The 18,159-nt window shown below is 37.7% G+C and overlaps 1 protein-coding gene across 2 annotated transcripts; it reads right to left on the bottom strand.

The window, feature by feature from the left end:
• Window positions 1-365: 365 nt before the first annotated feature.
• LOC125858463 (SWI/SNF complex subunit SWI3A) lies at window positions 366-14,196 on the bottom strand. Of its 2 annotated transcripts, none has more exons than XM_049538252.1 (7): window positions 14,038-14,196; window positions 13,354-13,949; window positions 10,947-11,426; window positions 10,563-10,720; window positions 10,042-10,091; window positions 997-1,154; window positions 366-705 (listed from the first exon to the last, which is right to left on the bottom strand). In XM_049538252.1, the coding sequence occupies exons 1-7, from the start codon at window positions 14,108-14,110 to the stop codon at window positions 505-507; spliced, it is 1,716 nt and encodes a 571-aa protein (XP_049394209.1). In that variant the 5' UTR covers window positions 14,111-14,196; the 3' UTR covers window positions 366-504. The 2 variants fall into 2 exon arrangements, with proteins under 2 accessions (XP_049394209.1, XP_049394208.1); XM_049538251.1 differs by having other exon boundaries at window positions 997-1,160; window positions 14,038-14,195.
• Between the last annotated feature and the right edge of the window lie 3,963 nt (window positions 14,197-18,159).

Below are 18,159 nucleotides of genomic sequence, written 5' to 3'. Positions count from 1 at the left end.
ACATCGTACTCTGTACAATCTCACATGTGGGGAATGGGGAGAGTAGAATGTACACACATATACCTTACCACTATTTTGTGGAGGTAGAGAAGTTGTTTCCGAAAGACTCTCGCTCAAGGGAAGAGGAAAAAGATAGTGAAGAAAATATAGTAAGGAACAAGGAAACAGTGCAAAGTAATTAATGTGAAATGCTATAGTTAATAATGAAGTTTAGAAAAAGGAGTGCAATTCAACCTTATAGACGCGGACTCTTCACTTTTGATGCCGCACCCGTGTTGGACTCTCCAAAAATGCACTACTTTTGGCGAATCCGACACGCACCCGTTGAAATTTTTGAAGAGTCCGAGCAACATAGAATTCAACTGAACAGCAAATGTATGCACCTGAAGTATAAACCAGGCCAGCACATATTGACAATCATCATCAGGAGAACATCTGAAGAAGCTAACTAATTGTGAGTTTTCTCTACAACAACACTGTATATGCAATTCAAGAAACGTCAAGTTATATGCTGCTGGTGCTGCTTTGAGATTTAACCGAAGCCTGATCCCTCCATCTAGCTACCCCGGAATTAAATATCTTCTGCAAGACGTCCATTCTCTCCGTAACTAAAGACTCTTCTAGATCCTTCATTTGGCCATGCTGCTTCTCCATCATCAGGTTCAGAGCTTCAACATGTTTCATTTTGCGTTTCAACTTCTTCACCTTCATAAAAGTAGAAAGCAAAATAAGCCAAGCCAAGCCAACCAAGGATATTGAGGGAAGAACTGAAGTACCATGAACTTTAGAAGCTAGAAATGAGAAGATGTACAGAAGCAGGATAACAAGGCATAAGTGTTGAGACTTCTCCAAACATGATGGAAGCTCTTGGGTTCTTTTCCTGACCCTTCTATCATTTATTTTTGCTTTTTTCGAAAAAACTTGTTCCATTTCTTTCCTTTCACCCTGAAGTTTGTTCTAAGTTCACCATTAGTATAAGCGAAACCATAAACTCACCTGTGCTTCAACCAAAGTAGAAACCAGATATTCTATTTCTCTCTCTTCCTGATTGGCCAACAATTTGGCATGAGCAGCAGCAGCACCTATAGCAGTAGCAGTTGCGGCCCTCATACGTAAAGTTAGTGATATACTATTCCTCTGAGAGACTTCCACTTCTGTTTCTGCAAGACAATGGAATCACAAAGTTAATTAGTCCATGCAGATAGGGATGGCAATGAGGCGGGGCAGGGCAAACCCGCGAAGATACCAACCTGCCCCGCATATTTTTTTTTCTTTCTTAACTGAGTTTGACATTAAAAAAAATTGTCTTTTCACCATGTTGCAACAACAAAATGAAACATCTATTAATTTCATGTGACTCTATAACAATTAAATTGATTAATTTTGCTTGGAACTTTGCAGTGCAAGGCTGCTAAACCAAAAGTTTATCATCATTATGAAGAGAACTTCAAAGTTCTCAGGCAGATCTAGTGATGGCAAATGGGCGGGTTGAAAATGGGTATTAATTCAACCCACCCATATTTGATATGGGTAACAAATGGGTTGGGTAAAATACTAGTTTACCCATATTTTCATTAGTAAATAGTACTCTACTTAAGAATTCAACATTGAGAAAATATTTTAGTCTTTTTTTTAGATGAAAAATGTTGAAAATGCTTCATTTAGTTTTATTGGGGTAAAAGTCAAAAAAAAAAAATCCTAACTTTTCAATATAAAATAAATTTATGTAATAACAAGGGGAAAATATTTTTAATTTCAAAGTAAATGAATAGTTGCAGTTTAGGACTAAAACATGCTTAATGCACTTTAAGCAATGTCAATACTAATACATGATTCGCTTATTTTACACTATTATTTATTATCCAATATAAAATTAAACAAATAAAAAAATATAATTATAATTAACAAAAGAAATGTACATTTAAAATATATATTTTTGGAGGGCCAAAGACTTCATATTTTCAATTATAGAGAAAAATAATTAGTTTTATAGAAGAACATAAAAAGGAGGGATAAGGGTCTGAAAAATAACCCAACTTTGGTCGGATTTGTTGTTGCGATACTAAACTTTCATAAGGACCTATTACCTCCCTAGACTATTTAATACCGTATTTTTTACCCCCTGAACTATTTAATACTGTATTTTAAAGGTATATATGTGCCCACTTGGACACATTACTATTTATAATTTTGCATTATTTTTTATGTCCACGTGGGCAAATATATATGTTTAAAATGCGGTATTGTCCTCATGAAAGTTTAGTATTGCAACAGCAAATCCAACCAAAGTTGGGTATTTTTCAAACCCTTATCCCTAAAAAGGAAGAAGAGAAAGTACAATTTTTTTATTGATATCATGAATTTTGAGTGAATTAAAGTTTAGAAGCTTAACTCATTTGGCTAATCCATACATACCCCTATTTTACCCATAGTTTACCCATATTTTTATGGGTTGAATATGGGTATCAACCCATATTTTACCCATGTAGAAAGTCACTCATCCAATCCATTAAAATATGGGCGGGTTACTAAAATGTGGGCTCAGTTTGCCGGCACTAGGCAAATCATTTAAAAAGTTCTTTCTGTTATCAATTAACAAACAGAAATCCTTGCTTGACAAAAATCCCACATTTGAATTGGTGAAACAAAAAGAATTATTTGACTCGTGCAAAAATTGTTTCTTCTAAACTAATGGAAGAAAGCGCAAAACATATATTCTGAGATGGAGTTGAAATTTTTCAACCCTCCCACCCCACATAAAGCCAAACCCACCCCGCCCCATTGTCATCCTACATGCAGACTATGATAGAAGGAAGAGGAGGGAGCGGTGGTGGAGCTATCAGGTATAAGGGGGATGTATGAGGGACCTTGGGAAATCTGTGGTGACTATAATGTCACAAGGTATCCGGCAGATAGAACAAAGTGTCACAGGATCTCTGGTGCAATGACTGAATTTTCAACATGGATTGATGATCTTGAGTTGTTTGGATCCTCCCTTATTTGGAGGATTTTACACTTGGAGAAGGGGGGAAATCACGCAAGTGTTTCCAGAACCAACAGGTTTTTGTATTCAACAGAATGGGAGGAAATTTTTCTTTCGATCAAACAGAATTTGATGCCAAAATAGGATCAGATCACAATCCTATCATATTGAATTGGTGGTGACTGGGACTCTGGGAGTTCAAGCATTACTTTAAATTTGAAAACCAGTGGTTGGAAGTTGAAGGTTTCAAGGATAAAAAGAAGATATGGTTGAGCTCTTTCTCAGTGTTTGGCAGACCTACTTATGTGCTAGCCACAAAGTTGAAACTTCTTAAAGGGAAGTTGAAATGGATGAATTGCTAAATCAAATTATGAATCTGGAGAACATTCAAGATCAGAGGTCTCTGATGATGAACTACTTCAAGAAACTCAACTGGCTATGGAGTTGGAAGAAGTAGCCAAAAGAAAGGAAATAGCTTGGAGACACAGATCTAAGGTGCAGTGGCTGAAGAATGGTGATAAGAACACTAAATATTTCCACAGAATAGCAAAAGCCCACAAAGGTTCAATACCATAGACTCACCGGAAGTTGATGGAGTTTTGATTACTGACCCTGCTGAAACAAAGGATCCATCCAGAATTTTTAACAGAAGTTATATAAGGAGACTGAAGGGTGGAGACCTTGATCTTCATTTACAAGGGGCAGCAGTTATCTCTAATGAATATCAGGAGTGGCTTCAAAGAGAATTTGTACATGAGGAAATTCTTGAGAGCATAAGACTGTGACTCAGATAAGGCACCTGGCCCAGATCGTTTTCCAATGAGCTTCTTCCAGAGTATTTGGGATTTGTTGAAGGAGGACATCAAGAACACTTCACAATATTTCCATTCTCATCAGGTGCTTGAGAAAAGCTTTGATAATGCTACTTATGTAGCTCTCATTCCAAAGAAAGTAGGGGCAACAAATTTAAGAGACGTTAGGCCAAGAAGTCTCATCAGTGGGGTCTACAAGATCATTACAAAAATCTTGGCAGAGACTGAAGAAGGTGGTGAGCAATTTAGTCAATAAACATCAGATGGCCTTTATTAAGGAGAGACAAATTGGATGCAGCTCTCATTGTTATGAAGGAGAGACAAATTGGATGCAGCTCTCATTGCTAGTGAATGTGTGGACTCAAGGTTGAGAGGTGATCTCTCTGGTGTCATGTGTAAGTTGGATATAAAGAAAACCGATGACCATGTAAACTAGAATTTTCTGATGAACATCCTCTGACAGATAGGTTTTGGAGATGGATGAAATGGATTGCTTTTTGCATTAAATATGTTAAGTTTTCAGTGTTTGTTGATGGAGAACCTGTAGGTTTTTTTCGTTCTAGTTATGGAAGGATTCAACAGTATTATGAGGGTTGCATTACGAAACAGATGGTTGACAGGATAAGATTGAATCCACGGGGAGTGAAAACCTGGAGATCTGTCATCTGTTTTATGCCGCTACAACAACATACCTAGTATATTCCCACAAGTTGGGTCTAGGGAAGGTAGGTGTACACAGACGTTACCCCTACCTTTGTGGGTAGAAGAGGTTGTTTTCAATAAACCCTCGGCTCAAGAAAATTGCTTTTTGGAAAATGATTTAAAAGAAATGGAAGAGTAGAAGTTGTGATGAAAATATTGAAGAACGAGAAGTACTTACCGTACAAATATTAAAGATAACCAAAGTAAAAGAAACAACAGTAGTAATAAAATCGAACCGTAAGAGAATGCTAGCATAATGGTAAAAATACTGATAAAGGAACAAATAGATGCTCCAGACTAGGCTAGAACCCTGCTCTACCACTGTAAAGAGAGAACACTCTACAACCTACTAACTGTTTACCCTAATCTTCGACCTCAATGCTCTCTTATCTAGGGTCATGTCCTCGGTGAGTTGAAAATGTGTCATGTCCTATCTAATCATCTCTCTTCAAACCTATCACCACTAACCTCTCACACCTCCTCATTGAGGCATTTGTGCTCCTCTTTTTATATGTTCGAACCATCTCAACCTTGCCTCCTGCATCTTGTCCACCACAGCAGTTACTCCCACTTTACTTCATATATCTTTGTTCCTAATCATGTCTCTTCAAGTATATTCGCATATCCATCTAACCATCCTCATTTCAGAGGGTCTTAGCTATCCTCATCTTCTGAATGTGCGAGTTCTTGACTAGCCAATGTTCCACCCCGTACAACATGATCGGTTTAACAACCCCTCTATAGAACTTACCTTTACATCTCGGTGATGCGTTCTTATCAAATAGGTCAGCGAATGAGAGCCTCCATTTCATCCACTCTGCTCCAATACGATGTGTGACATTCTTGTCGATCTCCCCATCCCTTTGATTATAGCCCTAAGATACTTGAAGCTTCCTCTCTTGAGAATGACTTCCATATCAATCCTCACTTTCCCATCTGCCTCCAGTGATGCAACACTGAATGTGCACATCATGTACTTTGTTTTAGTTCTGCTCACCTTAAAGCCTTTGGATTCTATGGTTTGTCTCCATATCTCCAGTCTATCATTAACTCTTTTGCATGTCTTGTAGATCAATACTTAGTCCTCTGAATAACATACACCAAGGTATGTCCTCTTAACTATGTAGATCATCACGAACTGAATAGTTAATACACCAACTAAAACATGGTTAATTGGATGGATTAAACTAATTAAGAAAGAAAAGGAAATGAGTGAAATCAACCCCACCAACCACACCTGACCTTACTAGCGTGGAAAATTGAGGTACCTCCAACTGCCAGCTCGAAAGGTTGACCCCACAAGCGCAAACCACTGCTTTTAAAACCGTCCTTTTTTCCAAACAAAATAAAAATTATTTCTCACTCCACCATCAGCATTCTCTCCACACATTTGTAATGCTCCTACCACTTCAAACAACCATTCCCACAATTCTTGGCAAGTTCGAACCGTTCTGGTCCTCCTTGGCTTTTCAACCAATTTTATTTGTGGTAATCCACTTACTACAGTTGAAGTGGAAAAAATAAAAGATCAAACAGTCTTATAATCCCTTGTCACAATTTTCGGGAATTCCTTCTCTTCAGTCACCCTTGTTAGGAACTTGTATTCTCTTTGGTACAACTAGATGATGCAGATGACATTGTGATATATTTTGAGCCAATGATCGAGCAAATCATATTCATCAGACTGATGCTGCTGGTTTTTGAAGCATCATCTGGCCTGAGTGTCAACCGGAGGAACTAGGAAGAGTAGTATTTTCCCAAACAAGAAAATTGGCCCAAGTGCAGGTTCTGGCTAATATACTGGACTGCAAGGTAGAATACTTCCCAACTTTCTATCTTGGCATGTCACTAGGGAACAATCATAAAGCCTTGGAGATCTGGAATGGTACAGAGGATAAAACTGAGAGAGAGATAGAAAACACAATATCTGTCTTTAAGGGGGGGGGGGGGNCAGACTTACTTTGATCAATCTTGTCCTAGTCTCCTAGACTCAATACCAACTTATGTAATGTCCTTATTCCCTTTACCAACCAAGGGGATGAAGAAACTAGACAAATTGAGGAGGGACTTTCTATGGCACGGCAGTAAGGAAGGCTGGGGTATAACCTAGTGAACTGGCAAACAACTCAACTGACTAAAGAGTAGGGTGGGCTGGCAATTAGAAATTTGAGGCTACAAAATACTAGTCTCCTGATGATGAAGTGATTGTGGACGCCGACGTATAATTGTGAAGATCAAGCCTTATTGAAAGAAATCATCCAGTGCAAGTATGGGCAGACAAGTTAGCCTTCTAGAAATCATTTGCGAGGCAAATGTCTAGTTAGCCTTTTTAGTTGGTCCAAATTGACCCCTGTAAATAATTTAGAACTCTTCTTGGATTTTGTTAGCTCTATAGCTTAGAAAGAGGCTACAAATCCTTTTTTTTGTGAGCTTAACTGATCTATGCTTGTAAAGCTTGCATCTTCTTGATGCCTTGAAATGAATCTACTTACTTCATCAAAAAAAAAAAAAAGTATGGGCAGACAAGCACTTGCTACACAAACATGGTAACCAACACCTATGGAGTAGGGGTATTGAAACCAGGCAGAGCCCTGTGGACAAATTTGGAAGTAAACACTTGCATTAAAGAGGGCAATGGTAGAAGGACTGGTTTTTGGACGGAGGCCAGGAATGGTCAGTCTGCTATAAAGGATTCATATCCTGATTTATTCTTACTGTGCAACAACCCAGGTGCTATTGTATATGGATGCTGAAGCCCTCAAGTAAAGAATTTAAGTTTCAGAAGGTATTTGAACGACTGGGAGATAGAAAGAGTGGCAGATTAATTGAAGGGCATTGAAGGTTTCATAGCCACCCCTACTGAGCATGAGAGTTGAAATGGAAACATAGCAGTGATGTAGCTAATAGGAACAGGTTTATACAATCATAATAGAATAGGAATACGTTTACACAATCCTATTAAAATAGGAATAGGTTTATACAATTCTATTTAGAATAGGAATAGGAATACAAATAAGAATAGGAATAGGAATAGTAAATAGTATCCTACTTGGTAAAGGATTGTATTCTAGTGTCTATAAATAGGATCTCAATGTAATAATATAGACACAACAACAATTCAATAATATTTTTCTCATATATTTCTCACATGGTATCAAAGCCTCTAAAATCTTGGTAGAAAATCAAAAAGTCTCCACTGCCGGTGGGTGGCACCATATATGTTGCCCGTGTGGCCAATGATTATGTTAGCAAAAGTTGGGTCACCATGTATTTTTCATGTGACTATTTTCTCATATCTGATTTGTGTAGCACTGTGTCATCATTCCAGTGACTACTTTTTCATATATAATTTGTGTAGCACTGTGTCATCCTTCGGTGACTACCTTTTTTTGCATATCTGATTTGTGTAGCACCGTGCATCTCTCCGGACTATTTTTCATATTTAATTTGTGTAGTACCATGGATTTTTTCAAACTATTTCCCCATATCTGAGTTGCATAGCATCATGTGTCTTTTCAGTGACTCCTCAGATTTGATTGCATAGTTCCATTCGTCTTTCCGGTGACTCCTCAAATCTGATTTGCGTAGGGTTGTGCCATCATTCCAACCCTACCCGTATAATTTTTCTTTTTCAGTAGGGTCGTGCCATCATTCCAACCCTACCCGTATAATTTCTCTTTTCCAGTGGGGTCGTTCCATCAATTTTGTTAGAATATGAATAGGTTTATACAATCCTATAAGAATAGGAATAGGTTTATACAATCCTATTAGAATAGGAATAGGAATAGAAATAGAAATAGGAATACTAAATAGTATCCTACTTGGTAAAGGATTGTATTATAGGGTCTATAAATAGGGTCTCAATGTAATAATGTAGACAACAACAACAATTCAATAATATTCTTTTCCTATATTTCTCACATGAACTATCCTATATAATTTCTATTTTCTAGTTGGGTCGTGACATCATTCCGACCCTACCCATATAATTTTATTTTTTAGATTATGACCACTTTTAGCCATCAAATCTAATGCTCCGACATATGAGCATGTTCTGGCCAGTTTTTCAGTGACTTTCTTGTTTAATATCGACTCGTCTATTGATTCCAACAAGATCCATATACTTTATACTAGATTTTGAGCACTTTGTTGCTCAGGGGGAGTTTAAAAGTCTTGTATGTCGATTATGTGAGTCACTGTATGGTCTGAAACAGTCTTTGCAAGTTTGGATTGGGAAGTTCAACACTGTAATTTTATCGCTCTGTGTTTTATCCACATTATGCATCAAATTCAGTATTTCATGAGAAGATTAAGCACATTGAGATTGACTGACATTATGCATCAAATCCAGTATTTAATGAGAAGACAAGCACATTGAGATTGATTGTCAATTTTGTGAAGTCGACTGATAAACTTGCAGATATCTCACCAAGCCCCTCATTGGTCCTCGTATTAATTACATATGTAACTAGCTAAGGTACATGAATTGTATGCACTAGCTTGAGAGGGAGTGTTAGAATAGGAATAGGTTTATATAATCCTATTAGAATAGGAATAGGTTTATACAATCCTATTTAGAATAGGAATAGGAACACAAATAGGAATAGGAATAGTAAATAGTATCCTACTTGGTAAAGGATTGTATTCTAGCGTCTATAAATAGGATCCCAATGTAATAATGTAGACACAACAACAATTCAATAATATTTTTCTCATATATTTCTCACAAAGAGTGTATTAAAAGAGCACCAACGGACAGGAAATGGGCAACCCAGAACTTTGGAGGAAAATCTGGAAAATCCTAGCACCAATTCAAGTAAAATGTTTCACTTGGTTGATAGCAAAGAGGGCTTGCCAACTCATGAAGTGCTCCAGAAACCTGTAGTCTCTCTTTTTCTGTGCAATGAAACAGGGGAAACAAACAACCACTTGTTTCTCCGTTGAAGATTCACAGCTCAGATATGGGCGAGCATTTTCTATAGCCTCACAAAGGTTAAATGAACCATGTCAGAGCACATCTACTGAGTTGAGTTGTTGGTGGGGGGGGGGGGGGGGGGGGGGGGGGGGGGGGGGGGGGGGGGGGGGGGGGGGGGGGGGGGGGGGACAAGAGTCAGAAGAAATGATGGAGAATTATTCCTTCATTTATTTGGTGGTCAATGTGGAAAGAAAGGAATGGAAGGTGTTTTGAAGATAGGTCCAATTCTGTCCAGAAAGTGAAATGGAATGTATAATAGTTTTTTTATTTTTGGTGTAAAGAACAATGTATAGAAGAAGTAGATCTACTTATAGAATTTCCAGGAGCACTATAACTTGTCTTTCTTTGTTTCTCTTTATCTTTCTTTTGGAGGTCTCCAGCATTAAGGATATGCTGAGGAATACAACAGTACCAGTTTCCTTATTAAAAAAAAAAAAGATCATAACCACATTTACATGTGGATACATGACTGCAGGTGATCACCATGAACAAAACTTTTAGCAGTTGCTGCAGTCTGATACTTGGATTGGAAGTTAAAGACACAAAATGATGCCTATCATGGAAAATACCTGATCTGGCGTGCTTTTCTTCCCCTTCAGCACCTACAACTTGACTTGTCCTGAAAATAAGACAATTCACTTTCATGCTAAAAGAGAAACTAAATGTATAACCCTGTAATGATAATTAAGCCAAGACATAGCTATAGCAAGATACAAACATAAGCATGGTGAACATACATAACAGAGAATTATACAGGATGAACTGCACAAAGACTGAACAAATTTGCACAAGAAGTCGATAGTACATATTCTCTTTGTCCCATATTATTTATCACCTTTACACTTTTTTAAACAATTGAAGAAAAGAGATCCTGATGTACTGTTCAAAATTACCCTCTCTAAATTATTATTAAGGAAGCCCAATATATTCACATGTTCTAAATAGCTTATAAAGGGAATGGTACTTCTGGAATAGAACTAACCATTTCTGGAAAGGAGACAGATAGACTGACATCTGAAAACGGATGGAGTATTCTATATTTATATATATATATATCCCGACAAAAAAGGACAGAGGGAGTACTAATTACCTCTCTGTCTCACTGATATCAGCAATTGATCCCAATCCATTATCATCTCCATCAAAAATGTCCGTTGAACACTGATTCTCATAGCAAAGGGCTGTAACAGCAGCCTCAGCTGCAGATGCTGTGATATGTGGACCAACAGCACCAGAAATGTGAGCTACCTGAAGATTACAGACCACATATCGTTTACAAAACCAATAAAAACTGGAAGTGGGATTAAGCAAGATGACCTCAAGACCAAATTCCCATCACGTTTCAGTAATTTACTTACCAAACCGCAAATCTAACTTTTTTTTCCACATCTTAGAATGTTTAAAACAGTCACAAAAAATCCATTTATAGCTGTGTCATAAAAGAAATAGTCCAATGTAACAGAAGCATGTGAACCTGTTTCATCAGGAAACTACTGTCTTCTGAAATTGGAGCCCTGCGTATTTTCTTGAGAGCAGGGGTTTCGCATTCAGCATTACCATTCTGTTGACGCTCCTGGTTCTGCTCATGAGATTGATTTCCAGGAGTTTCTCGAGACTCACTTATTGCAGGTTGAGCTTGATCCACGCCCCTTACCTCACAATTCTTGTCCAAAAAATTAAGCTTTTTATGAATAGAACCAAGCATAAGATCCCCAAATGGCAACTGTATAAGCTTGGAGATACAATCCAGCTTACTCTTTGTTTTGACATTTTGAGTAACAAGATCCCAGTCATCACCATGCTTCAGTACAGATTCTAATAGGAGTAAAGTTTCGGCTTCCGTCCAGTTGGCTTTTGGATTCGCACCATCCATGAACTTGAATTCATCTGCAAATTTGCTCTTGTCATAATTACCACTTTTAAAACACTTCTCACATAAATTCGAGCTCGCATCCTGACAAAAACAAGAAAGAAAGTAATCTCAGCTGCTATTCTGAATATCTAGATTTTCAAATCTTGTAGATTTCAAGTTATTTTCATTTTTTAAAATTTTTTGGCATCATTAATAACTTAATTTTAGGAAAAAGGCATAAGTATGCCCTTGAACTATGACCGAAGTTCTAGGGACACACCTTTCCTTTTACCCCCCCCCCCCCAAACTATTTTAAAGTGTAACAAAATATATCCTACGGTGCTAAGGTGGCACAAAGAGTGTTCTCACTCTCTTGGAGGCATGTGAAAGGAGAAAAATAAGTTAAAATCTGATAATTATGGGCACATATCCATTTTAATTGGACAACTTTTACAACTATTTAGTACACAAAATTGATTAACATTCAACTTAAGTTGATATCTTCTTAATTATTTTCCTTTCTTTCTTTGTGAATGAGTCAAATTTTATTATGTTCTCATTTTTTAGAAATACAATTAAGTTTCTCACAAGTTCACTGCGTACAAAAGTCGTCATCAAATTTTTTCCGGGCATTTTTCCATCCATTGATTCTACTAATCATCTTCCTCTTTCTCACACACATACAAATCACACTTTTAAGAAAATGTTACACATGTAAAGTAAAAGAAACACAGATCTATAGACAAATCACAAAACTCCATTAACAAAAACCTTCCCTCCACCGGGAAAAATGGAATCCTTCTCAATCACATTCGAAATAGCAAACTAAAACCTTTCTAACTACTTTGATAAGTTGAGTTATTTTTCTTTCTCTAGACAATGGATTATGCGAGAGAAAGCTTGATATTCATTTCGCTTGGGTTGTTAAGGACTGATCTTTGAAATGAATTTGGGTGAGGATTTAGTTAATTTAGAAGCGAAAATGGAGATAGAAATGATAATAAAAAGTAGAAAGTTGATTTTGGTGATGTTTTAACTGCCTGAGAAAGCTTGAGGGCCTTCCATGGAGATTTTGTTGCTACCAGTCAAAGGAAAGCAACAAAGAACGAAGAAGAAACGAGAAAAAAATGAAAAATAAAAGGGATAAAATGATGTGACAGGTGCATGTAATCCACAGCTTAATACAGATGTGACTATACGTTACAAAGGTGTGTTTTTAATTTTAAAATAGTTCTGGGGTAATAGGACCACTATAAAAATAAAGAGTGTCCCTAGAACTTTGGTCATAGTTCAAGAGGTACTTGTGCCTTTTTCCTTAATTCTATACAAAACATATACTACCGATCAACTTGGAAATCATCAATTTACTGACATACACATCATATTTATTAAACGATCTAAGATGGAAAATACAGTAAGAAACTGACAAGCAAGTGCAAAACAAAGAAACGTGGTCTATGATTTGAAGAGGCAGCACCTTGTAAGGTTTTCTAAAACTAAAGGAACATTGATAAAGAAAGCTTTATCAGAGAGTATTTTGTTCCTAGAGGTTAAAGCTTAATAGATCTCCCAACGACTTTTTGTCTTTTGTTATATATACAATAGCGCCAACAGTGACCTACAGAAAAGAGAAAACACAAAATCAAACTATACATTGCATCTCATCGTAAGATACGGAATTTGGGTACTTATCCATACATTATCACAAACTTTGTGACTGGCCTCTCAACAAAGATTTTCTGCAACGGCTCACTTACTAAAAGCAAACAGAAACAAAATAAACAACCAGCTACCAAGTCCACAGGATACACAATGTTTTTACAAAATCAAATGGATCCACCATATCATGCTCTAATTCCTAATCATATAATTCTCGTGTCAATTTTGAGCTAAAAAGGCTATTTCTTGAACACCAAACTGTGCTTCTATCACTCTATAGCAATTAAAACATAGTATTAACTAGTAATCAAGTAAATAAGTAAAAGAGAAAAGAATGGAGAGAAATTGCACAAGCTAACTCACAAAATACCTTGCTGTACTCATAATGACCCGAAGCACACTGTTCTTTACAACTCACACAGACTACACTTTCCTTCTTCTGCTGCTCCACCAACTCCCCATAAACATCCAAATACGATGCCATAGGCGAAAACTTTAGTATATTATCCACCGTACCACCACCCCTCCCCCTTCCACCACCTCTGTCACCTATGATAACCGGTGAAGGAACCGGGGCAAGGGGTTTCAAAGAATGAGGAGCTGCCACAACCCTAACCCCATGTGGGGCCCCTTCTTCAACCCTAATCCTCCACTTCTCATCCTCCTTATCCACTTCCGCTGGAGCGTCAATAGCAGCCGGCGTTTCAGCATTACTAGGGTCAAAATTAATCAAACCCCACTTCTCCAAAAAGGTAAACACCTTGTGTAGCACACTTATATCACCCACCAACGACTTCCGGATATCCGAAAACGAAAAACTTCGAGTCGGATCCTCACGGTATGAGGTAATCATGTAGTCCCTGTACTCTTTGTAGATTCTGGGTGTCCTTGAAATCGAACTGCCATCAAAGAATTCTCGCAATGAAAGCCTTTCCACCTCATGTATGCTTTGCCAAGAAAACCAACCTTTTTTCAATTCACACAAAGAAAAATGCAGAAATTAGAGCTATTTTCAGACAAATAGAGAGAGAAGGGAATTGTGGGTTTAACTTACTGGTGTAACTAGGGATTGTATAAAGGTCGTGAGTGGGTTCATTGGAGGATTTATACAAGCGAGATGTGTCCATTGTTAAAACCTCTGCATTTGTTGAGTGGCGACGAGGAATTTCACCATGTAAAAATGATGCTAGCAGCCAGCAAAAGAGGAAGTGCACAAATAGTCCTTTTAGGGGACACTATTTAAAATATAGTCGGAGTTTATAAAAAAAAATTAACATTTAACCATGATATCGAATTTGAAGTTGACGTTGGCCAAACATACAAGGGCCCTTAAATGAAAGATATGTGGCATTTAAATCCATCCATTATTATATAAAAACTACGTAAATTATATGTGGTTTGCACGGGATTAAACTATTTTATTAACCTTACATATGATCATTTGGTAAGATTCGTAATTTTGATACATACACTATATTATCAAGAACATTTTATCTTAAAGCAAAACGTTCCTCCGAAATCTTAAAGTGCTATATTTTTTCAATTTTTATTTTTGTTATACAAAAATTATGAGTCACAGAGAGATTTAAGTATAAGAAAGAAGTATCACAGAGACAAGTAGCAAAGTGTCACGACCCGATTCCTCGAGTCATGATGGCACCTACTATAACCCACAAATAGGTAAGCCAACCCGTAACCCGAAACAACAAGTAATGGGTCTGAGGGCAGAAACCAAACAAGAGTAGGCAAAATTTAAGATAACAATATACACAGGCGGAAGCAACCCAAAACATAAATACAAATAAAGATCCCTCTCAAAACCTGGAAGTCACTAGTACAGAGCTACTGACAAAACGAGTACAAGTCTCAAAAGTGGACCACAGAGATTGGACTATCTCGAAAGGTAAAAGACAAGTCTATATATACAAATAGAGACTGAAATAATACAAAACGTCGTGTGCTCACCCCCGTCTCCGGATAAGACTACTCCAAACTGGATCAACGCTGGCCACTGGTGCTCGGACCTACATCACGAAACAGATGCAGAGTGTAGCATGAGTACCAAAACAGCAGGTACCCAGTAGGCATCATAGGCTGACTGAACTTGAAAAATAAAGGCAATATAAAAAGAAGGAATAACACAAACAGAGGTCAAGAGCATAAATCTAAGTAACAATGGAATGCACACGAGTGTAGAAAGAACTAACTAAAGTAATTTATAACTAACTACACCTGACTGGAGCCCCATAAGCCCAGAAGGTACACTCGTGCACAAGTTTAATTAAAACTCGAAAGGACCCCCATAAGCCCGACGAGTACACAGAATAACTATAACTAAAGAGAACTGCATATGAGAACCCAAAAACGGAGAACATCGAACCAGAACCTCAACCCCAATTAGTATAATCTGACAGTACGGAGGCCAGACCTCGAACCAGATGCTCACCAAAGGTACCCAAGTAACCAATCACAAGTATCAAGTAACTGAGGTCGAACCTCTAACCGGATGCTATGTATAAGTATTTAAGCGATAGAGGTCAGACCTTAAACCAGATGCTCTATATAAGTATATGAGCAATAGAGGCCGGACCTTAAACCGGATGTTCTATATAAGTATCTAAGCGATAGAGGTCGGACCTTAAACCGAATGCTTTATATAAATATCTGGGCGATAGAAGCCGGACCTTAAATCGGATGCTCTATAAAGGTGCCAATGTAGCTGCTGAAAGAGTCACAATCGATCCATGCTCATAAATGTTTGTGGAACGCCGTCCACACTTAGCCAATCAATGTAAGTCCTTGGAACCGAATCAAAAATCAAATTCAAATCGCGAAGCAGAACTAGTGTCGTCGACGTAACTCATGAAGTTGTAACATCGGGGAAAATAAGGATAGCTATCGTCGGAGCAAGCGTATCGCCTAACTAAGGCCCAAACTATCAGACTCAAGTCTACTACACTAGTCTACATGGATCTAAGTCAGCCGAGCGACGTAGGGGCAAAACTAAGGCCTATCGAATTTGAATCATGTATTTCTAAGGCAAGCCCTAGTCAAACCTAAACTAAGGCCCAACATGTTTCAGATAAACAGTAATCAAGCATTCAAGCACTCCACATAGCAAGGAGGGTCAATTAGTAACACATAGCATGCTCACAGTTACCCGATAATTTTCGAAAGAGGCCGAAACATAATTTCTAAACACCTATGCATGATTCAATAATTACCAACCCCAAATCCCAGTTAATCAACGTGCATTCACACTCTCGAGCTCAATCTAAGAGAATGAAATTGTAGCCTACCTGTAGGTCGATCACGTGCGCCCCAAAATCACTCCTCCGGAGTTTTTCCTTTCCGAACGGCCTTGAAATGTTGCCACGCAGAAACTGGAAGTCTACAGTAAATTCCGACAACACCGCAACGCTCTCCTCGAAAAACCCCTCAAAATGGACTCAGGAATCGCTGAAATTCGGACTTCGAATGGGGACTCCAAATCAGATTTCGAGCTCACCAACGAGTTGTCCTCGAAAAATCTCACAACTTTGCCTTTTGAATCGCCCAGATTAGAGCTCCAAAGCTCAAGTTATCGCATTTTAAAGAAAATGAGGAATAAAACTAAGTTGGGGTCTTATAAAGGGCAAAACTGGTTGCTAAAAACCCAAAAGCTGGTCGTTAAAGGCCCAAACTCTGGTCCCTAAAGAGCTGCACCAGATCTCAGCTTTGCTAAATTCTTCAAAGTTTCCGACGGAGTGCTCGGAATTCGTTCGGTACCCGATAAAAATAAAACATATATGCTACCCTACTAAATTTGACATTCCGGACTCAACGGCGCAGTTGAAATTTCCATCAGAGGTCATCTCGATAAAAAATGGGTCCCACTTCCAAAAGCCATTTTAACCAAAATCCACCGAGGGGCACGGAATGAGTCCGGAGGCCTCGGGAGTCGAACGAAAGGTCGTTCTAGACCAAACTCAACATTCCGAAGCTAACTGCACTGACGGAGTTTTCATCTAAGCTCGTTTTCCAAGAATGTTGACCAAAGTCAACCTTAGGCCAAATTTCAAATGCTAAAACGCCAATGATCCAAACTCGCATCGAAGGCCTCGATACTCGTGCCAACTATGCTACTAGCCTAATTTGGCCATTTCGGAGCTGATGGAACCGTCAGAATTCTATTATGAGGTCTTCTTCTTGAACTTTTGATCGAAAATGATCGTTCAAGGTTCATAAGCTCTAAAACACTAAAACTCGCACCATAACCAAGCGAAAGACCAGGTGACCAAACTGTCAGTCCCAGCAAGTCATAAATGACTTGGGGTCGCTACAAGAATGCTCTAAACGACACATAGAAAGCAAGATGCAGAAATGACCAAGAGGGTCATTACACAAAGACCCCCTTTTTCTTTACGAGCTTTCATAATGGCTATAAAAAATATTATATACATCGTGAAAAGCTATTAAATTCAACATTTTTAAAGCATGAACGTGCAATTTAGTTTGATTTATTTACCTTAATATGTATTCTGAAATAGGATGGTCAAGTCATTTAGTTTTTCATCTCAATTTGAACATTATTTTTTATAATAAATTTATATATTTACAAATTGTGTTAAGCTATAGAGTTTGGATCTTTTTCAAGTTAAGAATTTGAATTTTTAACAAACAAGGATGAGAGACTAGTTTTATTTGGGTATAGTCTTTGCAGAGGAACAACTCTATATAGTGCATATCTCCTCTTGATTTCGCAAATCACTACTTCTATAAAACGATCATATTTACCCGTGTATGGTGTCGTAAATTGAGAATAATGTTTTTTAACTTTCGAATGTAATGTCATATAAAACAGTAGATAGATAGGTGTGATTTATCATTTAAAACCATTTTGGAACTAGGTTAGTCAAACTTAGACTTAATTTATGTGAACTATCTTGACAATCGCTCCAATCTCAACTGTTTCATTGGCATTTCTGGAAAAATTTAAGAACCTCATTGGAAGACACATTTATCTATGTTTTCCCAAATCTGTCTTTGATTTTCATTCGAGAACTTTGGTAACGAGAAATCCATTTTCTAAGAAAATCTTCTTTTTTGGCGCGAAGAGATACAGGTATCACCAAAACAATAGTACAAATATTAGAGAATATGCATGCACTCTCTTTGTTCCAGTATCTATCAACAG

Source organism: Solanum stenotomum, chromosome 3, assembly GCF_019186545.1.
Source record: "Solanum stenotomum isolate F172 chromosome 3, ASM1918654v1, whole genome shotgun sequence".
NCBI classification, from domain to species: domain Eukaryota; kingdom Viridiplantae; phylum Streptophyta; class Magnoliopsida; order Solanales; family Solanaceae; genus Solanum; species Solanum stenotomum.
This window is presented reverse-complemented; position numbering and strand designations above follow the sequence as displayed.

Bases quoted from the DNA above. Each gene is read 5' to 3' on its own strand.
- LOC125858463 (XM_049538251.1), bottom strand. From the start codon at position 14,110: ATGGACACATCTCGCTTGTATAAATCCTCCAATGAACCCACTCACGAC. The intron at 10,721-10,946 runs GTTCACATGCTT...TGTAATCTTCAG, and splicing joins GTAGTTTCCTGATGAAACAG to GTAGCTCACATTTCTGGTGC. The intron at 1,161-10,041 runs GTATTTTCCATG...ATTGTCTTGCAG, and splicing joins AGAAAAGCACGCCAGATCAG to AAACAGAAGTGGAAGTCTCT.